This window comes from Dermacentor silvarum, chromosome 1 (genome assembly GCF_013339745.2).
Source record: "Dermacentor silvarum isolate Dsil-2018 chromosome 1, BIME_Dsil_1.4, whole genome shotgun sequence".
NCBI classification, from domain to species: domain Eukaryota; kingdom Metazoa; phylum Arthropoda; class Arachnida; order Ixodida; family Ixodidae; genus Dermacentor; species Dermacentor silvarum.
In genome coordinates, this window is record NC_051154.1 from 227,265,746 (window position 1) to 227,291,813 (window position 26,068).

The window sequence follows — 26,068 nt, forward strand, 5'->3', positions numbered from 1 at the left end:
GCTACACTGTGGCTGTGGCTACACCTTTAGGGTGTATTCTTGCAACTGAACAATAAATGCAATCACCACTCTTGCTGGCATTTCCTTTCTTAGTCCTTTAATATTGCCTGTTCTGCACCATTTCCAGAAAGGATTTCCAGAAAGGATAACACTGAACCCAGGTTAAAGAAATGCCAACAAGAATAATGGCGATTATCATGTAACAAAATCTTAAAAAAAGAAAATGTAAGAGCACAGGCAGCACATTATGCTCATGTTTAGTTATTTGAAGTGCTTTCCGGTGATAAATTTGCTGGCAAATCTGCATGTGCTCCTAACTCGGCACATGAGATTCTTTTAAAATTTGTATTAAGTAAACATTGGGAAGTATTTACTTTGAATGCAAAATATTAAACTTCACTGAAGCCCAAGTGTGGCCAAAAAAATAAAGCTTGCCTTAATGCCATTAAAAATGATTCTGAGGGCAAGCCACGTGCCGAAATTCGGACCATAAAAGCTGGGTTATGGTTACACAATGCTTTTAGTTTTGTGTCTTAAGCCAAGACACTCCAATTGAAAGACACAAGATACCAAATCAGGCATTTTATTGCACACCCATAATTTTTTCACACTGCCATAACACACAAACATTGTCTTCATTTATATAACATGCCAGTTCACTCAGTGTTCAGCCATAATTTAACCACAAAATCTGGACACGTCTCCGCATTAGATGGCCTGTCTAAGCACTAATTTAAAAGATCTTTCAGGGGAACGAAAGGCAACACAAGGTCATTTGAACAGTAACGTACTAAGACTCTAAAGCTATTTTGAGGTTTTCAGTGAACGCTGTTTAGACATCTGGTACATTGTCTAACACTGGCACGTTGCGAGGAAAAAATGTTCCCATGAATGCATGCAATATAACTTGACCATTCACTGCTTTAGTCCATATTGGAAATACCAGGGGCAGCAGCATGACTTTTCTTTCTTTTGTCAATCTAAAGAATTTAGTTTGTGTGTGATGCTACGGTTTAGTCAGTTACGGCAGTCCTAACTACAGCAACAGCGGTGCCAAGTGGTCTCCCTTCAGTGATCATGCTGGCCACACTTCAAAACCAACCATGCAACAAGACCCTTGTGCTTGACAAACAAGAGCCTCGAGTACTAATGCCTACAAATCTGCCGTCAGCGATTATAGCAAAGAAGAAAGGCCACACAAACATATGCCCTTGTGACGAAATGTTGTCTCTGGCCCAATGCTTTCCTTATTTGCCCTGTGTTGATCAGTTCCAAGTCTCTCAACTACCTATGACCCCTTCAACTTGTTTGTATTTCAAATGGCTTTAGCATACATGAGGAGGCAGGCACAGACTCACATATGCCTAGTTTTGCTACACATGACACTGCTTTCATATGCTGCAATTTTGAACATTAGTAGACAGGGGTGTGCTTCATCAAGCATGCATTAAGAACTATCTGTTTTAAGTGCAAGCCTCTGCTAGTAAAGATGGGCCCAATGATTGTCACATGCTGACAGCCAGTTGCAAAAGTGCATTCCACCACACTAAACACTTCGTCATTCCACAAGAAAGGCACTCAAGATAAGCTCAGTGCCATGACCAAACCACCCCGTGATAGAAGTTCATTGGTGTTCAATGCACTGCCGAGCAGAAAAATAGCAATACCAAAGCAGCTTCAAGATTCATGTCTGAATACTACTACATGGCTCACATGTCCATGTGGCTACTACTGCTCACAAGCACTCTCTCTCAAACCAAAGCAAAAACATTGCTTTCTTTACTTCCCAGGTCACTGATCAAATGTTCTGGATAGAAGTATGGACACCTGTACCACTTATAGGAAAATCAGATGAAATGCAAAAAATACAGCATATAAGAAATGTATACTCAATTCAAAAGCCTTCACCTTATGAAAAGCATTATGAGCCAATATTCTGCTTCTCTTTTTGTGCCTGTTTAGACATTTACCAGTTAAGGGGGTTAAGGGTGATCATCGCTTAAAGGTTTTGAAATTCCTGTTACTTTAATAACAAGCTTTACACCTTGGCATATCCTGGCAAAGCGGCAACCAGTCATCTTGAACAATTGCTTTTAGAGTTTTACACCCAAAGGCAAGGTACAGCCTATGAGGCGCACTAACGGCAGGATTTAAATCAATCTAGGCTATTTAAACACTGGAGAGTGGAGCTGAAGCAACAGGAAAGCAAGGAAAGAGATTTGAACAAGGATGTGGTCACTTAAATAATCTGTGCAAGTAAATTACTAGTTTTAGTTAAAGCAGCAAAGTTGCCTTTTCCACGTGAAAGCTGCCCAACAAAATAAAATTCTGTAATGTCAAGTGGTGTTGATGGTATGTAGGCATGCATGGTGGCGGCAATACATGTACCAGTATAATGCAAAGATTTCACTAGCTCAATTCTGTCACATCCCCATTTACTCCTTCACATGACAATACAGGTGATAACAATTGTGGGCACCAATGGAGCCAGAGACGATGAGCAAAAGGAGTGCAACAAAAAGAATTGCATTTTACTCTGGCCCATATATTGCTTTGCAAACAAAGCTCATAATTATGGTGGTAACAAGGCCTGCTACAAACATTTTTTTTTGTTTTTTTTCTTTGCCGCACTCTCAAGATGTATCCGTTCTTGTTATGGTAGGAAGACAGCTGATGCTCAAAAACGGTTGGCAGGTAGCATCCAGTTTTGACACAGCTGTAAGCTGAAATTTTGGAAGGCAAGCAAGCAGCTAGTGGAAACTTTGCAAACCAGCCATACGTTGTCCCTCATCTAGAGTGCATGAGACACTTCACATTACACTGTGTAAAGATATATGCATGATTTGCATCAGGGACCTTGAAGAATGGTTGCTACAGAACTACACCTTTCATTCAAAAGCAGCAGCTGCTGCAGATGGGCACTGAACATGTGATATTGGGCTCCATAGCTAATAGCCTGCATCACCGACACAATACACTGTGGTATGTCTTGGTAAGTATAACAACTGTAGGCTATCCTCCAGCAAAAAAAAGAAAAAAAAAGGTGAGAACATTGACATCACTAATGCGTTCATTAAAATAAAAATTCCATTTCATTAGGCAAGAAGTTATTTCCAGAGGCTCTGGCTTCACAACAAATATGACATCTGTGGCTAGACCGTGACGTTATAGGTAGTTAGGTGATCTTAACATGCAGAGCCAATGCGCTCAGTCCTGTGCTACATAAGTACATCACAAACACACAAGTCCACCACTGAATGAAGGTGTCTTTCAGTGTAAAAATACGTATAAAAGGATCTACACACAAAGGTGCAATCTTCTACATATTTGACATACCCGAGTAGTGCAGCTGCTACAGATCACACAGTAAAGAAATACGGAGTTCTGTGGACGCTTCTGCTACGACTGGAATACCCTCTGGAAGCTCAACAGTCTTCACTGTTTAGATTCCATTATATTCTGGAGCTTCATGTTTAACTGAGCTACAGACAGCCTCATTTCTACTAAAGTAGTCATGCATTTCAATATGCAAAAGTACAAGAGCCATTAGTGCACTCTAATGCCTCGCACGCAGTGAGTGAAGGCAACTAAGTTATTAGAAAGTGTAGTTACAAGCAGGCATTTGTAACAAAACATCAACACAGGAAAAACAAACCGACTTCTCGTTCAACTTTGAATGCAAGAGCAATAAGCTTTTATCCCTATGACTACAAGTATGTTCATACTGCTTTCGCACCACAAGCAGTGTAACAAGGATTCTCTTATTGCAGCTGAGTGCAGAATTGCACTTCACTCACATGCACAAGAGCTGCGACATCAGTAATAAATGGCTAACTGCGTGATCAACGATCTCAGGACGATGAAAAATTAACCGGCGAATCAGTGAAAAAAAAAAAAAAAAGCTTGGACAGTGAGGAAGTGAGAGGAGCGCAAGCGAGCACGTCTTCACAGCTTCCTTTCTGTATATGTTTTTGTATGTTTTTTGTGATACTTCCCCAGTTTCATTATCAAGTTGCATTATACTTGTGGACAACTTTGTGGCAATGAAGGGAAAGCTACGGGCGCGTGGATGCTGCACATGTGTTATCGCGCCAAGTATTCGGCAGCGTTTGACAGTGCTTTTGGTTGGTCGGAACAGACGCTGAATCGACACAGCTTCCACATGCGACGATTTCGCATTTGCCCAGATGCGGAAGGGAAAAGCCGCAAAATAAGTAAACTTTTACACTCAGTGGTGTGTTCTGCCTTATTTAACTATTGCTAATAAGCTGTTTGTTTTCTCTTCCCTAGCCTAAGCCAACGTGGATTAAAATGCGGGACTCTTTTCAGAAGCGCTCTCGCTTGTGCGTGCTTTGCCTCCGTAGCTTTCCCTTCATTGCCACAGAAAGTTGTCCCCGAGTATAGTTAGCCGAAGCTTCCCCACTAGACACAATTAGACCAATAGGTCAACAATGAGCCCGTTAAGATCCAATATTTTTTAAATACTTCTTTCATGGACCAAAAAAATACAGGAAAAACAAACAGTAAAACATATGTCTGGTAATATCACCGTAACAACATTAACAATTAATAATATTTCATGCCTGACAACACTACATTTACCTTGACAGTCAGTTAAAACTTAAAAAAAGGCAATTAATAAGTTGTATTGTGTGGTCATTGAAGTGCGCAGGTGATACTTATATGCTGAACTTAAAAGTGCAGAAGATTTTAGAACCCAAGGCAACCTTGAAAGCATAATACAGAATGCAAGCAGAACACTCTTTCACAACTTGTGGTACTGAAGGTTGACATCATAGTTATGCACTTTACAAAGCTATAGCATCAAGTTTAATATCGGTGCTACGTTGCTTTCAGACAAGTGTAGTAATCATGCCAGGGACATTACAACTCTTGCATAATACTTGAACTTAAATTTCACACCACACAGATGTGAGCATGTTTATGTTACGGCATAACTATATATGGCAGTCCTTACTACACAGCATGAGCAAATGACATGCAGCTGTACTACTACACCCCAACCCAGGAAAAAAAAAAAGAAAGCTAGCACCAAGGTGCAACACGATTGCTAAATAAGAATACAGGGTATGGTGCACTCCCAACCAATGTTAAATTTAAGTAGACTAAAGTGCACAATTCCTTTAGAGTACAACACACAACAAAATGTTCCTCAGTACAGCACTATGATCAAATAAAGTATCTGTGCCGGGTGTCCAGACATTTTGCAGAACAACCAAGCAATGGAAAGCACAACACAGCTTAAGGATAAATGTATATTCTTAACAAAAGCAAAGTATGCACACAATGGTACCACTGCACACACAAAAGCACCCTTGAACTTGTTCACTATCGTCAACAAAACAACAATGGACAAAAACACAACTGCTATATAGCAATTATCACATAATCACAATATTAATCACAAGGAACAAATCTGCATTCACATTAAGTAAGTTTTCTTTTGGAGTTTTTGGTAAAGAAGTATGCCATGGTTCACAAGGCATTAAAGCTCACAATAGTTGGTCACAGAATCCCAAAACAGCCGTTTGAACAATGCAAATGATTTAGAATGCTAAATTTCGAACTTAAAAAACCTGCATAGCACAACAAAACAGATGTGCTCACGGATGCATGCCTTGCCAATGATGCATCAGTATGATGGGGTAGCATGCCTTTCTTATAATAATGTGCTGTAAGTGCTCAACCCAAGTTCTCAACTACACTACTTGAGCAGGAACTGCAGACACATTAAATAATTTCAGTGTGAAGCCAGCTCCCACTTAAGAGCTCTGTATTATCACACATATACAGACTGCTGCACGCTTACTGGGATAGCGTGAGCAATGGGCAGCACTTCATGCACGAAATACTTTCCAGCTCTTGTGCTTGGGTTTGAAATAGCTTGGTTCTGAGAATATGCAGATACAGCAGTACCTTAATAGTATTTTCCTCGCTAATATGTTCTCCAAGTCATAAAAGGTCGCTGAGACCTGGGGCGCGATCTTGTACGCGTTCCAAAATGGAACGGAGGCGTTCCGTTCCATCGAGCCGCACACGATTGTCCAATTTCAACTGCGACGTTCAAATTGACCAATCGTGTGCGGCTCGATGGAACGGAACGCCTCCGTTCCATTTTGGAACGCGTACAAGATCGCGCCCCTGGTTTCCATGGGATAAACAGCCTGTTTGTACATTTCCCCTGGCTACTGTCTTATTCCTGCAATCCTGTAAAAGAAAATGCTTTGGAGGGACTCTGCTTTACAGCAAGTTTTTTTTTTTTTTTTTTTTTTTCCGTTTTGGATTTGGCTACCACTCAGCGAGAAATGAAAGCAGCGGCAACAGGGCGCAGTGTTATGGTGTACTCTCTAGCAAAAGCCACCACTGCAAGCATAAGGCCAAACAGTGCCTTCATCAATTCAGTACCAGCAAGATACACGAAAGCTAACACAGTGCTATCACTCTGGCCACTTACATTAAAAAATTATCTATCTTGAATTCAAGGGTAACTTGCATACGCTGATGTAAAGCCCAGCCCACTACTTGCACGCGAATGTGTGGCAGTCTGTGCAACAGATAAGGAAATGATTGTGAAAGTGACATATAGAGGAGAGAGCTACAAAAGAAATGGTTAAACAATCAATTGATGAAAATGCAATGTTAAGATCAAGTGTCCTTCAGTCTGGTAAACTTGACTAGGGGTTCTAGGGAAAAAAAAAGATATGCGGTTAACACGTTGCAGGAAAACTAGGTGACATCTACTCCACAGGTTTCTTGACTAGCTGGTGTCACAGCCAGGAACAGTGAAAACATATTTATAATGTAAAATTAAAAAGCAAATTTATCAAAAAATGACAACGGCCCTTTTTGAAATATTGAAAACGGCTGACGACAGTATTTCGTAAATGGAAAAAAGATTATTGTTGATTAACTATTTTCTTTTACCACACACTGAAACAAACAACATATATTTCACTAATGTGTCAATGGTTAAGAAATGTTAACAAAAACAAACAACAACAAAATGTAAGTTTGTTCTTAAACTGCCAAGCTATAGTGGCATAAAAAGCTGCTTGCGCCACGTAGCAAAGCACATTGTGATTAAAAGATATATGTACAAACACACTGCGACAAAATATGCAGGTAAACAAATTCAACGTGAAGCCAGCCAAGTTGAACAATATTCTGTAGCCTTACTCATTCTGTCCCAATAAGTATGTGTAAAGAGCGTGTGCACTTGAGCACACTTGCGTCTGTACATACAATTAAGGAATCCATTTTAAGTATAAGAGATTAAACTTGTTCCATTCGTCACCCAATGCTCACTTGCCATTTAAGCTAAGATGTTGAAACTGGACACCCATTTATACATCTGTAGTTGCTAAAGGTTGTGAATAAAAGAACGCAACTACAAAATGCCAGTAGTTCTCACAATACCAGCACAAAATCTGAGCAATAATACCTAACAGCCTCATTTGTCTGCAAAAAGTACACAGGAAAACGTCTCACGCACTCTGCTCTTTTTCATCTGAATGAGTACTCCCACACACATATTTGCACTACTTAAATCTGACGATATGCATATGCACATGTATGTTCCACTTCACTTCAGCAGGATATAATGTAAGCTCGAAAACACCAAAGTGATTTCACACCTAGGATCCTACTCCACAACATTGCACAAAGGCCATTCACCAGTAACACCACCCTCACCAACACCAAACAACGAGCACTGCACAAGTATATAAAAGTTAGCGTGACATTACATATTCAGCAGCCAACAGCACACAGTACACAGATCTCATATGCTGCAAATGCTTTTAAAAAAGGGCATGCAAGATTGTTTCTGTGCAGTGCAAAAATGACCTCCAGCATTTTCCCGGAAGGTCATTCTTGCTATGGTGTGCACTTGTCTGTCTCATCATGCTGGCTGAAATGCACACCCCAGAAGGCTTTCCTCATACACTGTGGTACGCATAAGTTAATGTGAGAGTTAAAGGCATGATGACCCTGACAGTTCAGAGCAGTGGCACCTCAGCACCTCTACACTGCGCAACACTTTGGTATTGCAGCTCACTGTGCACACTCATTTGAAGTATTTCAGCACTCTTCCTGACATGTGTGCCTAAATGCTGTGATAGCGCAGCTGTATAGGCACTGCCTACTCCCTAGGCATACAGTAAACCACTCCAATGCTGAGGAAGCACATTTGAAGGTTGCAGAGCATCTTTCTCTACAAAAGCAGGTGTAGGTGACAGCTGAACGTGGCAGTGAAGTCAGGATTAGTCTATACAAGCTATACCCCTTCCTCAGACAGTAAAAACCAGAACTGTTCAGGTAGAAGCTAGCTGCACTTGCCTATAGCTTTCACCTCACTGTCACATTAAGTTGCCCCTGCTTACAGGCTTTTTAGGACGGGTGGCAAAAAAGACATGCGTAGCACACCAATGTGAAAATACGACTCTCGTGTCTCACAAGGCTTGGCCTACACGGTGGCTAAAAATATATTCTGAATAGACAGCATAGGCTGTAGCTCTATTTTATCAGATTTCAATCCTCCAGGCTCCTCTAGCTATGTCAAAATTTGCCCTAATACCTAACAATGCTTCAGCTCTGGTACGTACATGCATGCCAATGCTGAAGCAATGAGGAAGTTTGGTATACAGAACGAGTATTTTTTGACCAGTGTACTCTCCTTTAAGAGAGTAGCTGACTGATTTTTCAGACTGGATAAATTGTTTTAAGTTTGAAGAAGCACTGCTGTGGGTTCTATAAGGCCAGTGTAGAATGGCATCTGAAATTCCAGGATCCGCGCAGCGGTTAGTTAGATTCTTCCAACAAAATCTTGAGGTGCCATGTTGTGACTGTAACTGTTGCTAACGACGGGACTAGCTGCATTTCTCATGGTAGGGCAATTTGCTGCCTTTCCAAGTACTGTTTGGCCGCTAAGCCTAATGACGAAGTTATTTTGACGGAATCCAGATTCAATGCAAAAACTATTGATTGTCTGCAACATCAAGATCCCAAACAAAATTTTCGGAGGCCACACTCAAGCTATATGAGCTGGAATTTTTATTGTTGTGAGCAAACCATCTGTTACCATATTGAACTTTTGGCAATCTCGGGAAATTAAGTCACAGATAATGTATGTGCACAGTCAGCTTGCAGTGTGATAACTTATGAAAAATGCTATGCTGGTGTGCAGCCAACCACTAGCAGCAAATTCACTTGCATGCTCAAAGGGCACAACGGAAGAACCTTGCGCATCATGATAAGCTCCGGACTGAATTTGTGGACTGTCACTGACAGCCAGACATTAGTTTTCGAGACTGCTAAATTTTTCAGGCAGTCCCGCAGTCCCCCACAGCTCTGAGAAATCAGTCAGTTTCTAAACTGTGACCAGTAATAACGCAAGCTCAAAATACGATGACAGCTTATCTTCAATTGGTACTCAGAATAGCGACAACTCTGCATAATTACAGCAATTGCACTTAAGGCCCAGTCAATCATCACCCTACTCAAATCAGTAAGTCACAGACCAGAAAGATAACAAAAATTGTAATTATATGAATAATAATAATAATAACAATAGTAATAATAATATTATCGTCCTGCAATGTCATTTGACTGCCATGCAATGTTGCAACACTAATAAACTGAAAAATATGTAAAAAAAATATTAGGAAGTGGGGGGGGGGGGGGGGGGGGAGAGGGCCACTCAAAATAAAATTTTTATCAATACGTACAGAATACACATTATAGTCGCACTATCTTGCGCATTCGTTAGGTAATGGACTAGACATCTGTGACAAAGCTACAGGAGCCTAAAACCCTTTTCTTGGAGGCTTGAAGACAGAGACACAAGTGTCATGCCGAGTACAGGAATGTTGGTCCCTGCTTGCATAAAAGGCCAGCAGTGGTTCCCTCCCCTCGCAACTAATGTGGCTGATGGAAATGAGTACAGGTTTCAGACGGCAGTGCGTTCATCATAAACTACCACAGCCTCATTGTCAACAAGTGAATCGGTGTCAGTGTGTGCAGATGGCAGTGTATGGAAGGGCGACAGGTAGCACTGCTGGTTCTGGAAGCTGCGCGTGGCAGCAATGGCAGCTGCGCTGTCATTGCGCATGCGGTTCTTGCGTCGTTTGCTGAAATTCACCTGAAAAAGAATGAAAGCACTGCTGTAGTAGTTCTAGCCACTCATTTGTACAAAAGCCAAACAACACTGAAGCAGTAACATTGTACAAAAGCCAAACAACAATGCTCTGCCTTTTTCAGAAGCCCTACCATCACAATTGTATACTTAAATTGCAATGAATACAACCTGCATCTTTCACATCACCTCTTGATAGCTAAATTCTGGAGTTTTACGTGCCAAAACCACGATCTGGTTATGAGGCACGCCATAGTGAGGAACTTCGGATTAATTTTGACTGCTTGGGGTTCTTTATCATGCACCCAACGCACAGTATACAAGTGTTTCTGCATTCTGCCCCCATTGAAATGGGACCATTGCGGCTGGGATTGAACCTGCGACCTCGATTTCAGCAGCGCAACGCCACAGCCACGGCGGGCTACAAAGACAGGTCACCTCATGTCGATCATCATAAATAGTTCACATTCTTTGAGGAAACCACTGCAACATATTCCCATTCTTTAATACCTAAAGCTTGTCATGAGTGGAGTCACCTGCTCGTCTCAACTGCCGGTATTACTAATCCTGACAGATTCCGTGGAGCACTCAGTAGTTCCTTCTGTTGATTTACCTTTATTTTTGTTATGTGATATTTTTTACGCGTGTTTCCTTGCCTTAATACTTTTTCTTTAGTGCAATTACCTATTTGCCACTACATCAGGCATTCCGTGTACCTTTTGAGATATGGTCTTTCATTTTCTATTTTCTGTGAGCTTTTACATCAAAAGTCCTCTGGATCAAATTGGAAAGTGTTCTTTGCTCCTCCCCTCTACAATGCTAAAAAATATATATAAATTATGGGGTTTTACGAGCCAAAACCATGATGAGGCACACCGTAGTGGGGGACTGCAAATTAATTTTGGACCACCTGGGGTTCTTTAACGGGCACCCAACACATGGTACACAGGCATTTTTGTATTTTTCCCCCATCGAAATGCGGCCGCAGCAGCCAGAATTCGATCCCGCCTCGTGCTTATAGTGCAATACTAAAGTAACTAAGCAACCATAGTGGGTCCTGTACAATGCTGTAAAGCCTCGAGTGTGTTATATATTAATTAATTAAGTAAATAATTATTTGATTGTGCATTGTTTGACCATTTCTCCACAAGTGCCACAGTGCAAGAGCCTGTCCATACTTCTGGAGATATTAGAAAGCAATTCACATTAAAGTGCCTTTGACAAAAACATTTTTCAGCAGTGGGCAACACAGGCACTACTAGCACATCATAGTTGGTTAAAGAAATCACCCATATTGTTTGCGGTATGGTTCTTCCCTAAGCAAGTTGCATCAAATAATCGTAAATTAGAGCTGTCAAAATGACCTCTTCTTAATACATGAATAAAAACTTCATGTGCACAACTGTGTTGCAGTGTAACCTAGACCTAAATTTACACCTGTTAACACTGAAATTTTGGGCAATTAAAATTATTTGACACTTGCAAATGTCCTTTTCTTGAGCATTAAACACCCTCTGGATTTTCCCCTCCCCCAAAAAGAGTTTTGAGACACTGTCTCATTATCTGGCAAATGACTAGCAGGAGACAATGTAAGCTACTTGAATGTTGTGCTGCATGCTGTGGTCTAGCTCTAGTAACCCTGCATCATCATCCATCTACAGCACTTCCCTGTGCGATAATGTAAACTACATGCCTGATCAGCACATTGGCTGCTCAGTGCTTGTGCTATATTTCACACATAAGCAATGTTGCAGTGACAGATTTGAGTGCATGTTCGTGAGTTCATCAACCCAACGCCTCCTGCAAGGACACCCTGCACAAGCTTTGGGAGGAAGTCGGGAATGCTGCCAAGTGAGCTAGGTCCTATCTCCTACAGTTTCAATTCATGCATTCTCCTCCGCTGCCTCCACTCTCACAAATGAAATATGAATTAATATTCCTAGTCCCTTAATATTCACCGTAAAGGGGTGTACCTTCTTCCACGTCCATAACATCATGTGGGACTTGACTGTATTTCCACAAATATAATATGTCCTCCCTCCAGAATGACCAACCTGAGAAAGCACTGCGTTAAATTTGTAATGGTGCACTGAATAGTCGAACCTCATGATAACGAAAATACATCTGACATCTGACACGAAAATACCTTGGTTATATTTGATATTAGTTAAAACATATATTCATCACATTGTCATGTCGGTGAGATACATTTTTTATTTCCTTTTTATGAACAATAATTCATTATACTATCCGTGTTCTTTATATCAAGTTCAACTTATAAGGCTTCCCCCCCCCCCCACATTTAGCACTGAAAATATAGTGAGCTCTGCCACCAGTAGACTAAACATTGTGGGAAACCCAACCTCTGGATGACAGGTGCCATGGGTATGCTAACTTGGCACACCAAAGGGACTGGGGCGATGGTACATAGGGGTCTAACTACGGTAAGAAAACTCATCTCTGGGCTTTGGGTTCGGAGGCCCAGTACACTATAGCAATGTGCACTGATCCAGTCTCACTGCACAAACGCCGCTGGCCCCGTGAGCACACATCTGGTACCTCAGTATAGCACACAGTGCCAATCTGTTACTGTAGTTACCAAAACAGGTGCCAGCAGCTGCACATGCGCTGGGACCAGCACGGACTTGTATCACAGCAATTGATCGTCTATCACTATATGCTAAAAGGCTTGATGGCCTGCAGTTATGGCTCCATTACGCAGCTTTGTTCACTTTATGACTAATCCAGTCGAACCCACTTATAACAATCCCAGATATAGCGACCTATCGGTTATAACGACCACATTTCATGGCATTTACAATTTTCCGACCCTGCCAACTGAAATTGCGCCCTGATATAACAGACAGTTTTAAAAGCGCTGTACTGTTACAAAAAACACTCCAAACCTAGTCACTGTAAAAGAAGGGCACTCTGCAGTGCACCCTCCCACTCCAGCTCTACCCCACCAAAGGTTCGGTCGAACTGCAGCCATCGAACAGTGAGAACTGTGGCCTCCGATTGCGGAGGCCACAACAAAGGCACACTAGTGTGGAGTTGTCTGTGTGGCACCTTGGTAGTACCGCGTGCAATCTCAGCAGCAGCATCCTCGTTTTCGCATAGTTCTCTGTGCGGCACCGCATGCACTACGTTATGTAAGCTATTGGAAGATTTGGACCAATTTGTAACAACGGCCGCTCAAAGCATTGCTATCTATATTCATGTGGCCCAAGTCAGCAGGAACGCAACACGATGCGCCGCTGCCACACAGAGTTGCAAAGAATTAGCAGTTATGATTTGTCGAGACTTCGTTTATGCTGTTGCTGATAATGGTTCGCGATGACGTTCTACCTTTCGAACTTGGCACTTTTTCGGCTGAGGCGACATGAAAAAACTTAACTTCGCGACTCTCAGTGCTGCATGTGGCCGATGCTGCAGTTGCTAACAGCAAGACTTTTGCAAAATGCCTGCATGCCTCAGCAGTTTCCGCTTCCAGCTAACAAGAACGCTTAGCTATCGTATGCAGAATCCACTTGTGTACCGCCCCCCCCCCCCCCCCCCCCCCCCGATAATAAAATATACTGCAAGCTCTCGGAGTAAGAATGACGGCGAATGCGCTCATAGTTTTGAAATGGTAGGTTATTGGAATCGGCCGGGCGCCATTTGAAAGGAGCTTTAAGTCATTCTTTCGATGACGTTTTTAATGAAAACTTGCAGTTAGATGCGGAAAAGTGCCGGTAACAAAAATGAAGGCACTAAAAATCCTATTTTTGGAACAAAGTGGTGTCGAACTGTAACTGACAATGCCAACTACAGTGTCATTAATTACTGCAAGTTTTGAAGGGCGAGACCACATATAAGAAACTACTGATACAACAAACACTTTTTGTGGAACTATCGAGTTCATTAAAAACAGGTTCGACTGTAGTATTCAATTTTTTTCAAAGCTGACAGAAGTGTCCTCCAGAATTATATTCATGAAAACAGAGTATTGAGAATTTCCAAGTGTGTTTATCATGTGCATTTAAGAACAAAGTCTGTCCTTGCTTCACCGCCTATCAGTCACCATTAGCTGCTTTACTGTCCAGTCACTTCAGTATACCAGTGGTGCCACTGATGAACTGAGATTTGGAGCAATTTTTGGAGCAGCAAAATCTTAATTTTGGAGCAGTTTGGAGCATCCAGATTTAGATTTCAGAGCACTTTGGAGCTAATAAATGCCAGCTGCTGGACAAGTCCTAAGCTATTTCAAACACTTAAAATTGACAAGCGTTATTCCAAAAAGTATTTGCTTGCTGTAAAACAATGTTGCTCTGCCTCTAAATACACGAGTTTCCCTTTAATTTAAACGAAGACAACAAACCTGTTCACACAGTGTGCTGTAATTAGTTTATTTCAAGTTGAGTGAAGCTGCTCAGATGTTGCCTTTTACATTGTATGATTTTTTCATTGACAGCTGACACTTTGTTAAGTTTTCAGCAAGGCTCTAGCATCAGTCAGAAACACCTGGCCAGACTCAATGTCATCAATGCTTTTCTGAGCCAGGCCAGCCTTGATGGACCTCTCGTAACGCTCAGTCACTGCTTCAGATGACACCAGGTACTTTTCAATGGTATGTTTTTCCTCGTAAAGCTGAAGCCTCTGTTCAGCAACTGGCCGATTCACAACTGGCGTCGACTGATTATTTCGACACCAGCAATTCAAACAAGCTCGATTATTCGGATTACTTTTGAGGCACCATCACTGGCCCATAAATTTAAAGTATACATACGACCGAAATTTCAGACACCTTAAGGTACGCCATTCAATATATTTCGGACTCCGCCTGCACGACTGCGTGTTAATTTGACTGCCGAGTTGAGCGGAAACAGGAATATTTTGGTGTTGATACGTCGCTAGCATCGCCGCAGCATGGTGGTCGGCCATGTTGCCGACACCTGGAAACCGAAACTAGCGAAGCCTAGTTAATCCAGCACCGACCGAACCCAAACCGTCGGGCAAGTGAACTCCGGCAAGCCATTCAGGAGTGCATTCGGGCAACGTCCCAAGATTTTTTTTTCTTTCTTTAAGTAGCGACAAGCTTTGAAGCACCGCCGACAAATCTCATTGGACGGTGCTCATTCCGGCAGCCATGTTTTTCCTAACGCTGTTCCCCCGCAATCACTTGCACGCTGCTGCAAGCAGCGTAGATGGCAGCAGCCATTGAAGGTTGCATGCTATCTAGGAAGATAATGGCGACCGAAGGAGTAGATGTCGCTACTTAAAAAAGAAGAGAAAATTTAGGGACTTCACGTTCGGGTTGGCTCGGCGTGTCCTGCGTTTATTCACCGACGTGTCAACTAGCGACACTGTCGCGGCAGCTTAAGCTGTTTAAGCGGCGCCGACTACACCCTCGATGTCTCCGCCGACGAGGACACTGATTGTTAAAAAAAAAAAAGAAAAAAAAACGCCGTCATTCGGCTATGATAGCGCAGTGTATTACTGCGCGGCAATTTCGTAGGGATGCATTTCGTTCGATTCTAAATGCCGCCCTTATCATCCATCGTTCTCTGCTGGCTGGTATACACAACGCAGGTGGGGCGCCGCTCTTATACCACTGACGAAGCGCAAGGAGTGGCGGCGGAAAAGGCATCGCTACAAATTCACGGTCCTGTTGCCAAAGGTTGAAGATTCAATGCATGCATTAATTGTACTTTCGTCTATTTGTGGCGACAGCATAACAATGGCAGAGATACGGACTGACCAGATCGCAGGTAAGCGTACGTGCACGCAGGACCGCATTGACAAACTTAGGCTTTATTTTTGGATGATCCCTTTCGGGCATACTTTCACTTTCGCGACATTTCGCGCGACTAGCACTGGACACATCGACGGATGATAGCATTCCTGGCACACTATACTAAGTATGCCGACGCTGACGCTAGTGACGCGAAATCCTGCGAAAGTGAACGTATCCCCGAAAGTGGTCAACCGAGAAAAAGGTACTTTTTTGTCCACTGGCGGAATAAATTCAGTTCTTTTCTGGCGCATTTGGATATTTCCGATTCCCAATTATTTGGACTTTTAGGCGCTCCCATCGAGCCCGAATTATCGGTCGCCGATGTATAGATAACGTTACATTCTATTTATGAAGCCGCTTTAGTCATGCGGGCTATGCACGTCTGCGGGCCACTGCAGCTACACATGTAATGCGCAGTCGCTAATTTTGGCGCCCTTCAGCGCAAAATCGTGTATTTTTATCAGGATGGCGCAGCAAATCTCGTATGGCGCAATCTGGCGCATTTGGCGCAGAAGTGGGAGCACTGGTATACACAACATGGTTAGCTGCATCATTCACTACTTCATAAGAAACACCCCACTTATGTCAATATTGCGAACTTCACAGGATGCATGAGAGGAACAGAGGCCTTAAGTGAATTGAGCTTTAGAATAAGGACAAGTATCTAATGTCTAACAGAACAGTTTATTGTTCACAAATAAATAACAGAAAGTACTAAACACTTCAATTTAGTCAATGCTTTCCTCAGCTACGCGACTGTTGACCTCTTTAGTAAAGCTATACAAAGAACAATAGCACATACAAAACATAACAGTACAAAATAAACATAACAAATCCTATGAAGAGAAAACACTTAAGTGCTCAAACCTTGGCATAGAGCTCACTCAAGTCATCCTCGGTGGACAGGGGCCGTTGCTTGGCTCTGCCCCATGATGGAAGGCTTCTGGTCTTCAATGTTAGATCATTGCTGCCATAGACGTTGTAGTAAGAGTCCTCCAAACCTGTAGAAAAAGGGCCATCAAGTTCTAAACTGTCTTATATGCACTACAGCAAGCTCCACCCACAGCACTTTCCCACAAACGCGTCCTGTAACAACTGCGGGTTAAAAATACATGCAATGCAGTGAGTGTTGTGTAAATAGTGAGCACAGTGTGATGAGTCAAAGAATAAAAACAGTCAGGCAATGAGGATGAGGCACGGTGACAGTGTGTGGTTTGGTCTAGTGCGCACAAGATCTGAGAGAAGTGGCCTAGTGTTGCTCCAAGAGTGCTGTGTGCCATGACTGGGCAAGTGGAGAGAATGTGCCCAAATTTGAGGTGGCGAAACAGATGGTCAAAGAATGGCAGACAGTGGCAAGCAGCCAGCTGAATTTCCCACAAGACAATGTATGCGTTATCTCTACCAAGTTTTGTGGCTTCCTAGTGCCTTGCAACTACTTGGAACCACCGACTAAGGCAACCACCCAAGGACCCACTCAGTAAGAGTGAGGTCGACGGTTGGATGGCATCTCGTGGGTCACCAGGAACTAGGACCGAGGATCCTGGGTGGCTGCCCGACACAACCATTGGGAAGCCCTGACACAGTATGTGGAGCGCGACATCGCCTGTCTTCACCAGAGCCACAGACCCTACACCACCACTAGACAGTTAACAGTAACAGCAACATCAACGCTAGCCACGCAGCTGCTGCCCTGACTGAGTCCACATGAACCCAATGCGACAACAGCTGGGAGGCTGATCGTCACTTCTTTTGAAGTACATGCCGTGTTACTTCATTTAATCTTAGTAGTTCACCAGAAACTCGTGACTTCTTTTTAGTAGCTTGACTCACTGTTGCCCTGTTCCTGCAATGTTTTGCTTTAACGTTTTGATTATTTTTTTCCGTCATGTGTAATAAAACATCTGAAAGATTTTCCCATGACCCACTGTCTCCCTGCGTCTGTTTCTTCATGCTTTGCTGGTAGTGAACCACATAGTGAAACGCCTTATGAAATTGGTGTATTGCTATCTGCTTCCCACCACTGAAATGATGGCTTTACAATTTTCCAGAGGCTAAGCTCGCAGCAATTTAAAGAGCAAAACTAAAGGGAGTGGGGGTTTCGCATGTTCCAAATAATAAAGTGATCAGGCTGGTTACTTGGAAAAAAAAAAAAAAAAGCTTGCGCTATAGTTATGCAATAACACTAAGACCACATAAGGGCAAAAAACTCTTCTCAAAGCACTATCCTGCACCTATGTTATGCCTCCGATCCAAACCTCATCAATACATTCGATTCTCTGATGCCCTAAAGTTTCCCAGCTCTTAGTATATCCACTCTCTTACTCTAATAGACCACTGGTCAGCTCGTCCACACATATCTTTCCGAAGCCAACATTTTATTCTTCCCTTCCGCTATGATATAATGAGGCTGCATTTCTCCGTAAATGTTGCAAGACGAAATTTATCAAGTCGTTACAAATTTCACTGTTGCGTCAAATTTGTGACATTTTGTGTAGCAGTTAACCATCACGAGACTCCAGCTGCAACTGCGCATGTGGCAGCTGTGTGCATTCGCGCGGCCGTATCTTCAGAGCAATCTGCGTTAGGGGCACAGTCTAGGTGCAGCGGCGGCTCAGTTTTGTGCGTGCTGTGCATTCTCAGTGCTTAGTTTGCATTAAAGCAATAGAGAACAGCACAAAGGTCGCTTCGCTCGCTGCCGTGTTTCCTCATGCCAGTGTTTTGACAGCAAGTGTCCATGGTCATCGAGTATGATGTGTTCATGTTTGCTGTGCACGCTGACGCTATGCTTGTTAATTTAGTTAGTGATACAATGTTTACAAGTCGATACGGCCGATAAAAGTACTATCCTTACTTCGTATGGCTCTCTGCTAATTTGCTATCACAATAAATGCTTTGACTTTCGGGCGAAACTGCGACTTTTTTATTTGAACACTAAGAGCAAGTATGTTGATTTTTTGAGGAAGATGACATTTCTGTGCCCGAGGATGAGAAAAAAAGTGAGAAAGCGAGGCTTTCACCAGCTGTTCCTCTACGGCTGCTACAAGGAGTCTCTCAGAGTTACTTTTGCTTTGAAGTGGTCTTCAATTTCCTATAAGGATCTACAACACTTTAGTCTGTCAACTTTCTCTCATTTGCATAAATTTTACGGTACTTGAGTATAATATGTTTTCAGGCTTTTAAAACTATTGAAACAGGTGAACGTACAATCAGTCATCACCACTGAGCTTCCACAGTCATCAGTACTGAGCATCTATGTAGTTCTTCCTGTCACTTTGAATACACTAAAAATATACGTAATCAACAATCCTCAAAAATACTTTGATCACTCAAAGAAATAACAAAGGACTGTCATTAGACAGCAAGCGTGATTAAAAACTAAAACACGTATAGCTAGCATAGCAAATCATCGATACCATTGTTTTGTGTGACAATACAATCACGAACACAAATTTGAGACCTATGCATTTTCAGAATAGGCCAAACTTTCCTTTATAGGGGCCCTGAACCGCCCTTCGGAGTGGTGAAAAAACAGTCCTCGGATAACATACAAATAGCATACAATGCTGTGAACATCTAAGCCAAATTTTACATTTGTGCGCAGCGCATGGAGCTCGCAAGCGGAGTGCAAAGTCACCTTTCTCTCAAACGCCCTCTTTTCAACTGAATCCTGCTACTCACTCTTTTCTGGATGCTTTATTTTGTAATATAGCAGATTCCCATATGCGGCTGCAACTGGCGAATAGCTGACATCAGTCAAGAAGGGTGTTTGAATCAGTGCACTTCTTCCTACTGATACTGTGTATATTTATTGACGCAGTTTAATAAACAGGCTGAAGTAAACGAAAATCTGCTGTCTAATTTTGATAATACTAATTACGTACTTTCGGAAGAAGCCAACTATTGTCTGCTCATACTCGGTCGCGGCCGCCCGCGTAGGAATTAAACTTTGGCCACCGTGCTTATCGGTGTTGTAGCCGTCGGGGCTCGCTAATTTCGACTAGTTTTGAACACTCAACTAGCCTTGAACCACGCGAAACATAAGGTCAGACCACACGCACGTTTGCCAGTGTGCACTCATTCCTGGCCGCTCCTGGTTAGATGCCTTGGCAGACCGCTTCGTAATGAGCAATTGAAACTTCAAAATGTGCAAGTTGGATGTGGCTACTATCTGTCGGTCAAGCTGGTGCAGGACAAAGCTGGTCCGCACCACGTAGCACAGCCAGACAGGAGCATATAAGCGCGAGCGCGCACTCAAGCCCTGTCGTGCACAAAGAAAACGTGCAGTTGCATGTAGCTGCGGTCTTCTACGTAGCGTAGATACTGTGGCTGCCGTGGGGTGCCGCGACGAGTCCGTTGCCTGAGCACACTGTGGCTCGCTGACAAGAACTGCGTTTGGCACGTCATAGGCGCCAAAATCGGAAATAGTGACGTTCAGTAGGCGGAGCGTTATGGGCACACTCCGCTCCGCCGTAGCCTTCGCTGTGCAAGTCAATGAAGAAGGAACGGAAGCACCGCGAAGGGGGTGTTTGACTGCCAATAACTCTGCTTCTGCTGAACGCACTTAAGTACTTTTTGTGGCAAAGTATTTCTGAAATAGTTTAATTTAACTTCAAATAAATTTTTTGACTTCAATAAAATGTGGTTCAGGGTCCCTTTAAAGGGGGATGTGGGGCTAAAATGGTGATTTTCACCAAAAACATGTATTTTTACATGTACGTTGCTTTGGACTCCTCAACTAGTAAAGAAGCTTCGCAACAAGTTTGGTTGCTATCTGTGCTGTAGAAAAAAAGAAAATGATCTTGTTTTTTTCCCCCACATGACGGTGGTGCGCAAATTTCATCGAAAGCACATGTGAATGCTGTTGTCAAAACACAGCTGCAGAGCGTAAGTGAAACTGAATGCATAATGAATGCCCTCGCTCAAGAGTTCTTTACCCTTTTTAGTTATAAGAGACCTATTCAGGCTACAGCATAGTGCGCAGAAAAAGTGCAAGAAAAAAGTAATATGTTTAGGAATGTCTCTAGAGGCTAAGCCTTTCACAGAGACATTGCAAAAGAGCTTGTGCCTCTATACAACAAGCTTAGTAAGTCAGAGCTCCTTGGACGATGTTCTAGGATGCAGATGCAAAATGCAAAGAAATTATTTGATGCTTTAGTATAGAAGAGGTGCCTCAAGACTGAGTCCTTGTCTTTGAGAAGGGTGGAGAGGGTGCAGGCAGAATCGAGAGGTTTTCTGAGAAGCTGGAGCTGGAACATGAGACGCAGACAAGGAATCACGTTGAGCAAGCGACTAAGGAAAGCATCTCACGAGTGCAGATAAAGGCTCTGGACAGCTCCAAAACTGAAGGAAACAGGAGAAAGCTTGAAGCAACTGCCACTAAACAATGTCAGGTAGAAGAGTATGGTCTAAAATATGCAGGAGGAGCCTTTTATTGATCACCATTTCCAAGGAATTAAAGTAACATGCTTTGAAATCTTTGAATTGATTTCTCTCAGTTTGCATTTTTTCACCTAACTCAGTATCTAGGAAAACTATCCTTTCCAAAATCATGCAGCCAAAATGTGCCAGACTATGTACTTCTTGAATTCCTAAATTGCTTTGAACAGAAAAAAAAATAATAATAAGCTATCTGACATACACTGAAACCAAAAACTAAAGCTTTGTTTTCATATAAATCATTGTTTACAAAAAACAGCAAGCAGATACCCTTATCCTGTATGATAGACCATCCATGACATGTCTACTATTTAGTGAAAGCGCATATATCTTAATTATTTTTGAAATTATAGTTTTCAAAGCAGACACACATGGTTGTGCAATGTGATTATAATTTTTTTTTTCTTCGACAGAGTAAAAAAATGTCAGATATTGCCGTATTTTCCGGTGTATAAGTTGAATTTTTTTCTGAATTTTCCGTCGGTGTGTCTTATAGAACGGTGCGACTTATATGTTTTCTTTCGAAAAAAAACTACCTACAAAATCGGATTGGATGCTATGGCCACGCGAAGCGCGCGCTATGGATGTACTGGGTTCATCTCGTGATCGAGTTGCCGAGAGCCATGCGGGAACAACAGAGCAGCAACACAAGCGGGGGCAGGCCGACTATGAGTCGACCACGAAGTCGTCGCATCTGCAGATCGCGTTCCAAGATACGGCGCGCTGCGCTGTGCTAACTACACAGTTGCTACCAAAGTACAAGCCATCCGACCCCCTCTCTCCCCGCGCTGCCTTTCCACTTTCCTCCCTTGTGCGTGATTTGGCTCACAGTCGCATGCTCTCACTCGCACATACAGCATACGGCTCACGGGGACGATGTTATCACCCTTGGACTTTATACGGAACATTGCGGCGACCTCGATGGCAGAAATGCGCCTTGAGTGTCCATATCATTGCTATCGCAATTCCATAGGAATGGCACTGATATGCTTGCGGGTGACCCGCGTTCACTAAGTGAAACGGTACTGTATTTTTTTTTTAACAGCTTGTCGAATGAACAGGTGCATCTTATACACCGGTGCGATTTATATACGTTTTTTTCTGGAAAAACTGCCGTTTTGGAGGGGGGGGGGGGGGTGCGACTTATATACAGAAAAATATGGTATTTTAGTGCCAGAATATTTATTCATCCTTGAAATCTTCATCCAAATAGGAGCATTGGTTCAAAAGTTGACCCTTCAGGTTAGCATTCCCTCCTAAAAGCAGACCCTGCATCCTTGCACCAGTTGCACGCACTCATATTTTTGGTACCCACACATCTAAAAAAAATAATAAAGGCAAAGAATAAAGAGACACTACAATGATGAAGACTGATGGCTCCCGTCTTATGGCGGAAAATAAATATATCTTTCTGCTGACCCCCCAAAGAGAATATTCTTGGAACCAGAAAATTAAGAAAATTGCTATTTTACCGAAAATAGCAGCACAGCATGTCATTGGTGCCTAGCATCAAAAACTAAAGTTGGGTATCACTGAGAGAAAGCTGTTGTACGGTACCCTTAGCTGTTGTAAAGTGCAACAGTTTGTTCCATACAATATGTATACGCCCTCATATGCCTGCTTACCACTATTCCACACTTTTTCTTCAGCACAGTTTAAACTCGCATATAGCCCCGCAAAGCACATGACACACCTTCACGGTGACTGCTAGCATGGTAAAATAAAACGATGCACTGTCTGAGTTGCGCCTACCTCTGTGGCTGTAAGAGCTGCACTGGCTGAGCGAAGGCACCTGCAGAGTAACCTCACCATCAAGACTGGCTGCAGACGATGGCTGAGTGTAGGGCACATCCACTGTATGAACCCCACACTCACTCAAAGGACGTGCCCCTCCGACCTGCAGGAAAAAATTATTATTATTATTAAAGATGATGTCAATAACAACATTACACAACTACTGCCCAGCACAAAAGACTCAATCAACAAATTAGACTTGTAGTATACGTAAGACACTTCACAAAACTTTGTTGAGAAACTTCAACTTAAAATTCATATTATGGGGTTGAACATCCCTAAGCTGAACAGTGGGTTATGCAGGCTGTCGTAGTGGGAAAAGTTTCAGATTAATTAAAACAACTTGGGGTTCTTTTACATGCATGAGAATCTTAGCATGTGAGCGCTTTTGTATTCCGCCCCCATAAAATGCAGCTGCCATGGCCGGGGACAAACCTGTGACCTCACATACAGCAGTAGAACGCCATAGCCACTGGATCGGGACAAAAGAACAATAAAAAGATGCTTAGCAAATGGAAATTGATTAAAATCCTTTAAAACCTTAACCGAAACACCCGTTTCCAAATAATTTTACCTGGATGGCCCCCTGTTTACATTAATACTACTATCTTTGCCTGGCATACTGGCATAATGCCAACCTGACGAGATTACATAAGGCCCTTGACTTCATTTGGGAAAGGCACTACTTTCCTGTTTTAGAACTGTGCAGCTTGAAAATAAACGTTAGCATGCCTGACGCAAGAAAGCATCATAAAACTTTATTTCTGTCAAGTCACTGTACCTAACAATTTCCTCCATGCTACTTTGAACAAAACAGTGTACCAATTTGCACCAATTTTTTAAAATTCTTGTACCTAACAAAATTCTTGCAGTTGATAGAAAGTACTCCTCCCATGTTCTTCAATTGTCTCTGTCTCTTTGTGCTCTACTAATTAGGAAACCAGACCAACTTGCCCAGTTTTAAATTTCATTTAATTTTTGATGTGCATTTTTACACCCATCGTCATAGCACACAGATATGCCCATTATGCTTACCTGTCATGATCTGCGTGGATTCAATCAGCCTCACCAAAGTTATCCTGACAGTGTGCATAGATGTATATCAATACAGTACTTCAAATAAAATTCTATTTAGAAAATGCTGACCTTAATGATAAAAATTCATGTACATCCTTCTTTCAAAGAAACCCATTGTAACGTAAATGTGAAATGTGACTTTTCTGAAGCAGCAAGTCAATTCTTGCTCATTCACAAATACAAATCTGTAGATATGCACAGCCTTTGACACCAGAGAGCAAACAACCAATGCCAAGAACCACGTGGCTATTCCCTACTGCTAGACACCAGGACATTCAGACTACAAGTATTAGCGTCGTGTATCAATTTGCCACAAATAGTTTACTCCGCATGGGTGCCATTTGGAAAGTATTATATGCCTACAAACACACTAGTGGGACACAATATATAAATATACAGTAGAATCTCCATGATACGGATCTCTCGGGATGGTGAAAAAATTCGCATCATCCAAAATTCGAAATACATAAAAACGTAAGAAATCAGGCGATTAAGGGGGGATGCGGAAATTAAATGTCTGACTTGCTCAAATTTTTTTTTAATGTTAGGACCTTTCTTTATCTCGTGGCAAAATATTTAGAAGAAATGCGCAGGAGAATTTGAGAAAATTGCACTTTTTTAGTGTGTTGTCTTCCAAATGAAGAAAATCAGGCATTGGGAGGTGCTATCACACTGCTGATTGCGGCTTCCTGTTGACGCAGCACCACCGTCTCGATATTGCCGTAAACACAAAATCTGAGATTCTGATAGCCGTAGTGCTGTATTTCTCCAAGCAGAAGTAAAAGCAACAAAAGCAAGTGCGAAAAGGGAAAACTATAGCTTCGTGATTCATTACTGCAGTTACACGGCACGCAGGGAGTGCTCCTATTGGCTGACGCAAATCAGAATTACTGCAGTGTTTGTGTCACACACATTATGGCAGCTGCAGACTTCATGTGTTCCGAAGATGACATTTCAAGATCTGCCTGATTACTTGAAGTTTCTTTAGTTGCTGCGTCCTATCTGCTGCCTGATGATGATAAGGACATGATTTGCACAAGATAACAAATCTGTTTGCTTTTCTTTGCTGCGGCACAGCTACTTGGTATTGTGCGCCCAAGACAACGGAAGGCAGTAATAAGATTAGGCTACCCACAGAAGTGAATGCCGCCAATCTTTGCCGACACAGCACAACTGGTGTGTGTGTGATTTCCAGCTCCTGATAAGGTTACAAAGTGTTCAAAAACGGCTGACAAGTTGCATGATACTGCACAAAGCAAAAGATTCTTTTTTTTGGGGGGGGCAAAGGGCACAGCAAGACTATTACAGGTGTTGCGTGGAGGAATACAGATTTAATTTGGTCAGCTCGCATTATTTTACGTGTCACCACAATCTCAGTGCACCAGCATCTTTGCACTCAATCCCTATGAAACTGTGGCAGTCATGGTTGTGAATAAAATATGCAGCTTTGGGTTGAGTGGTAGGAAGAGGAGGAGGAAAAAGAAAGGAAAGCAAAGGCAGAGAGGTCAACCAGATGCACGTCCGGTTTGCTATCCTACATGGGTAGAACAGAGTTCTTGTATGCCTACAGTGGTTTATAAAGAACTGAACACTTTAGCCATAGTATGATTGTTAGACATAAGATTCATCATTGTCCCATAATCAGAGAAGACCCAGTGGCACTTAAGTGAGAGTGCTTAACCTTCTTGCAAGTGAGGAAGCTAGAACGAAAAAAGAAGGAAAAAAAAGAAACATCAGACGGCAGCACAGCGTCAATGAGTGTAAAGGACTGCCAGTACAATAAGGAAACAAAGGACATAGCTATGGTGAGCTAAATGCCCGACAGTTAACAT

The 26,068-nt window shown here is 42.4% G+C and overlaps 1 protein-coding gene across 1 annotated transcript in view; it reads right to left on the minus strand.

Annotated features, from left to right (window-relative positions):
* Positions 1-6,279: 6,279 nt before the first annotated feature.
* The window catches only part of LOC119436859 (uncharacterized), a 36,175-nt gene continuing 16,386 nt past the window's right edge, over positions 6,280-26,068 (minus strand). Inside the window, exons 6-8 of the mRNA XM_037703880.2 lie at positions 23,118-23,262; positions 16,797-16,930; positions 6,280-10,159 (exon numbers count right to left, since the gene is read on the minus strand). Coding sequence (XP_037559808.1) covers positions 9,968-10,159; positions 16,797-16,930; positions 23,118-23,262 — 471 coding nt within the window. The 3' untranslated portion in view covers positions 6,280-9,967. The remainder of the gene's footprint in view (positions 10,160-16,796; positions 16,931-23,117; positions 23,263-26,068) is intronic.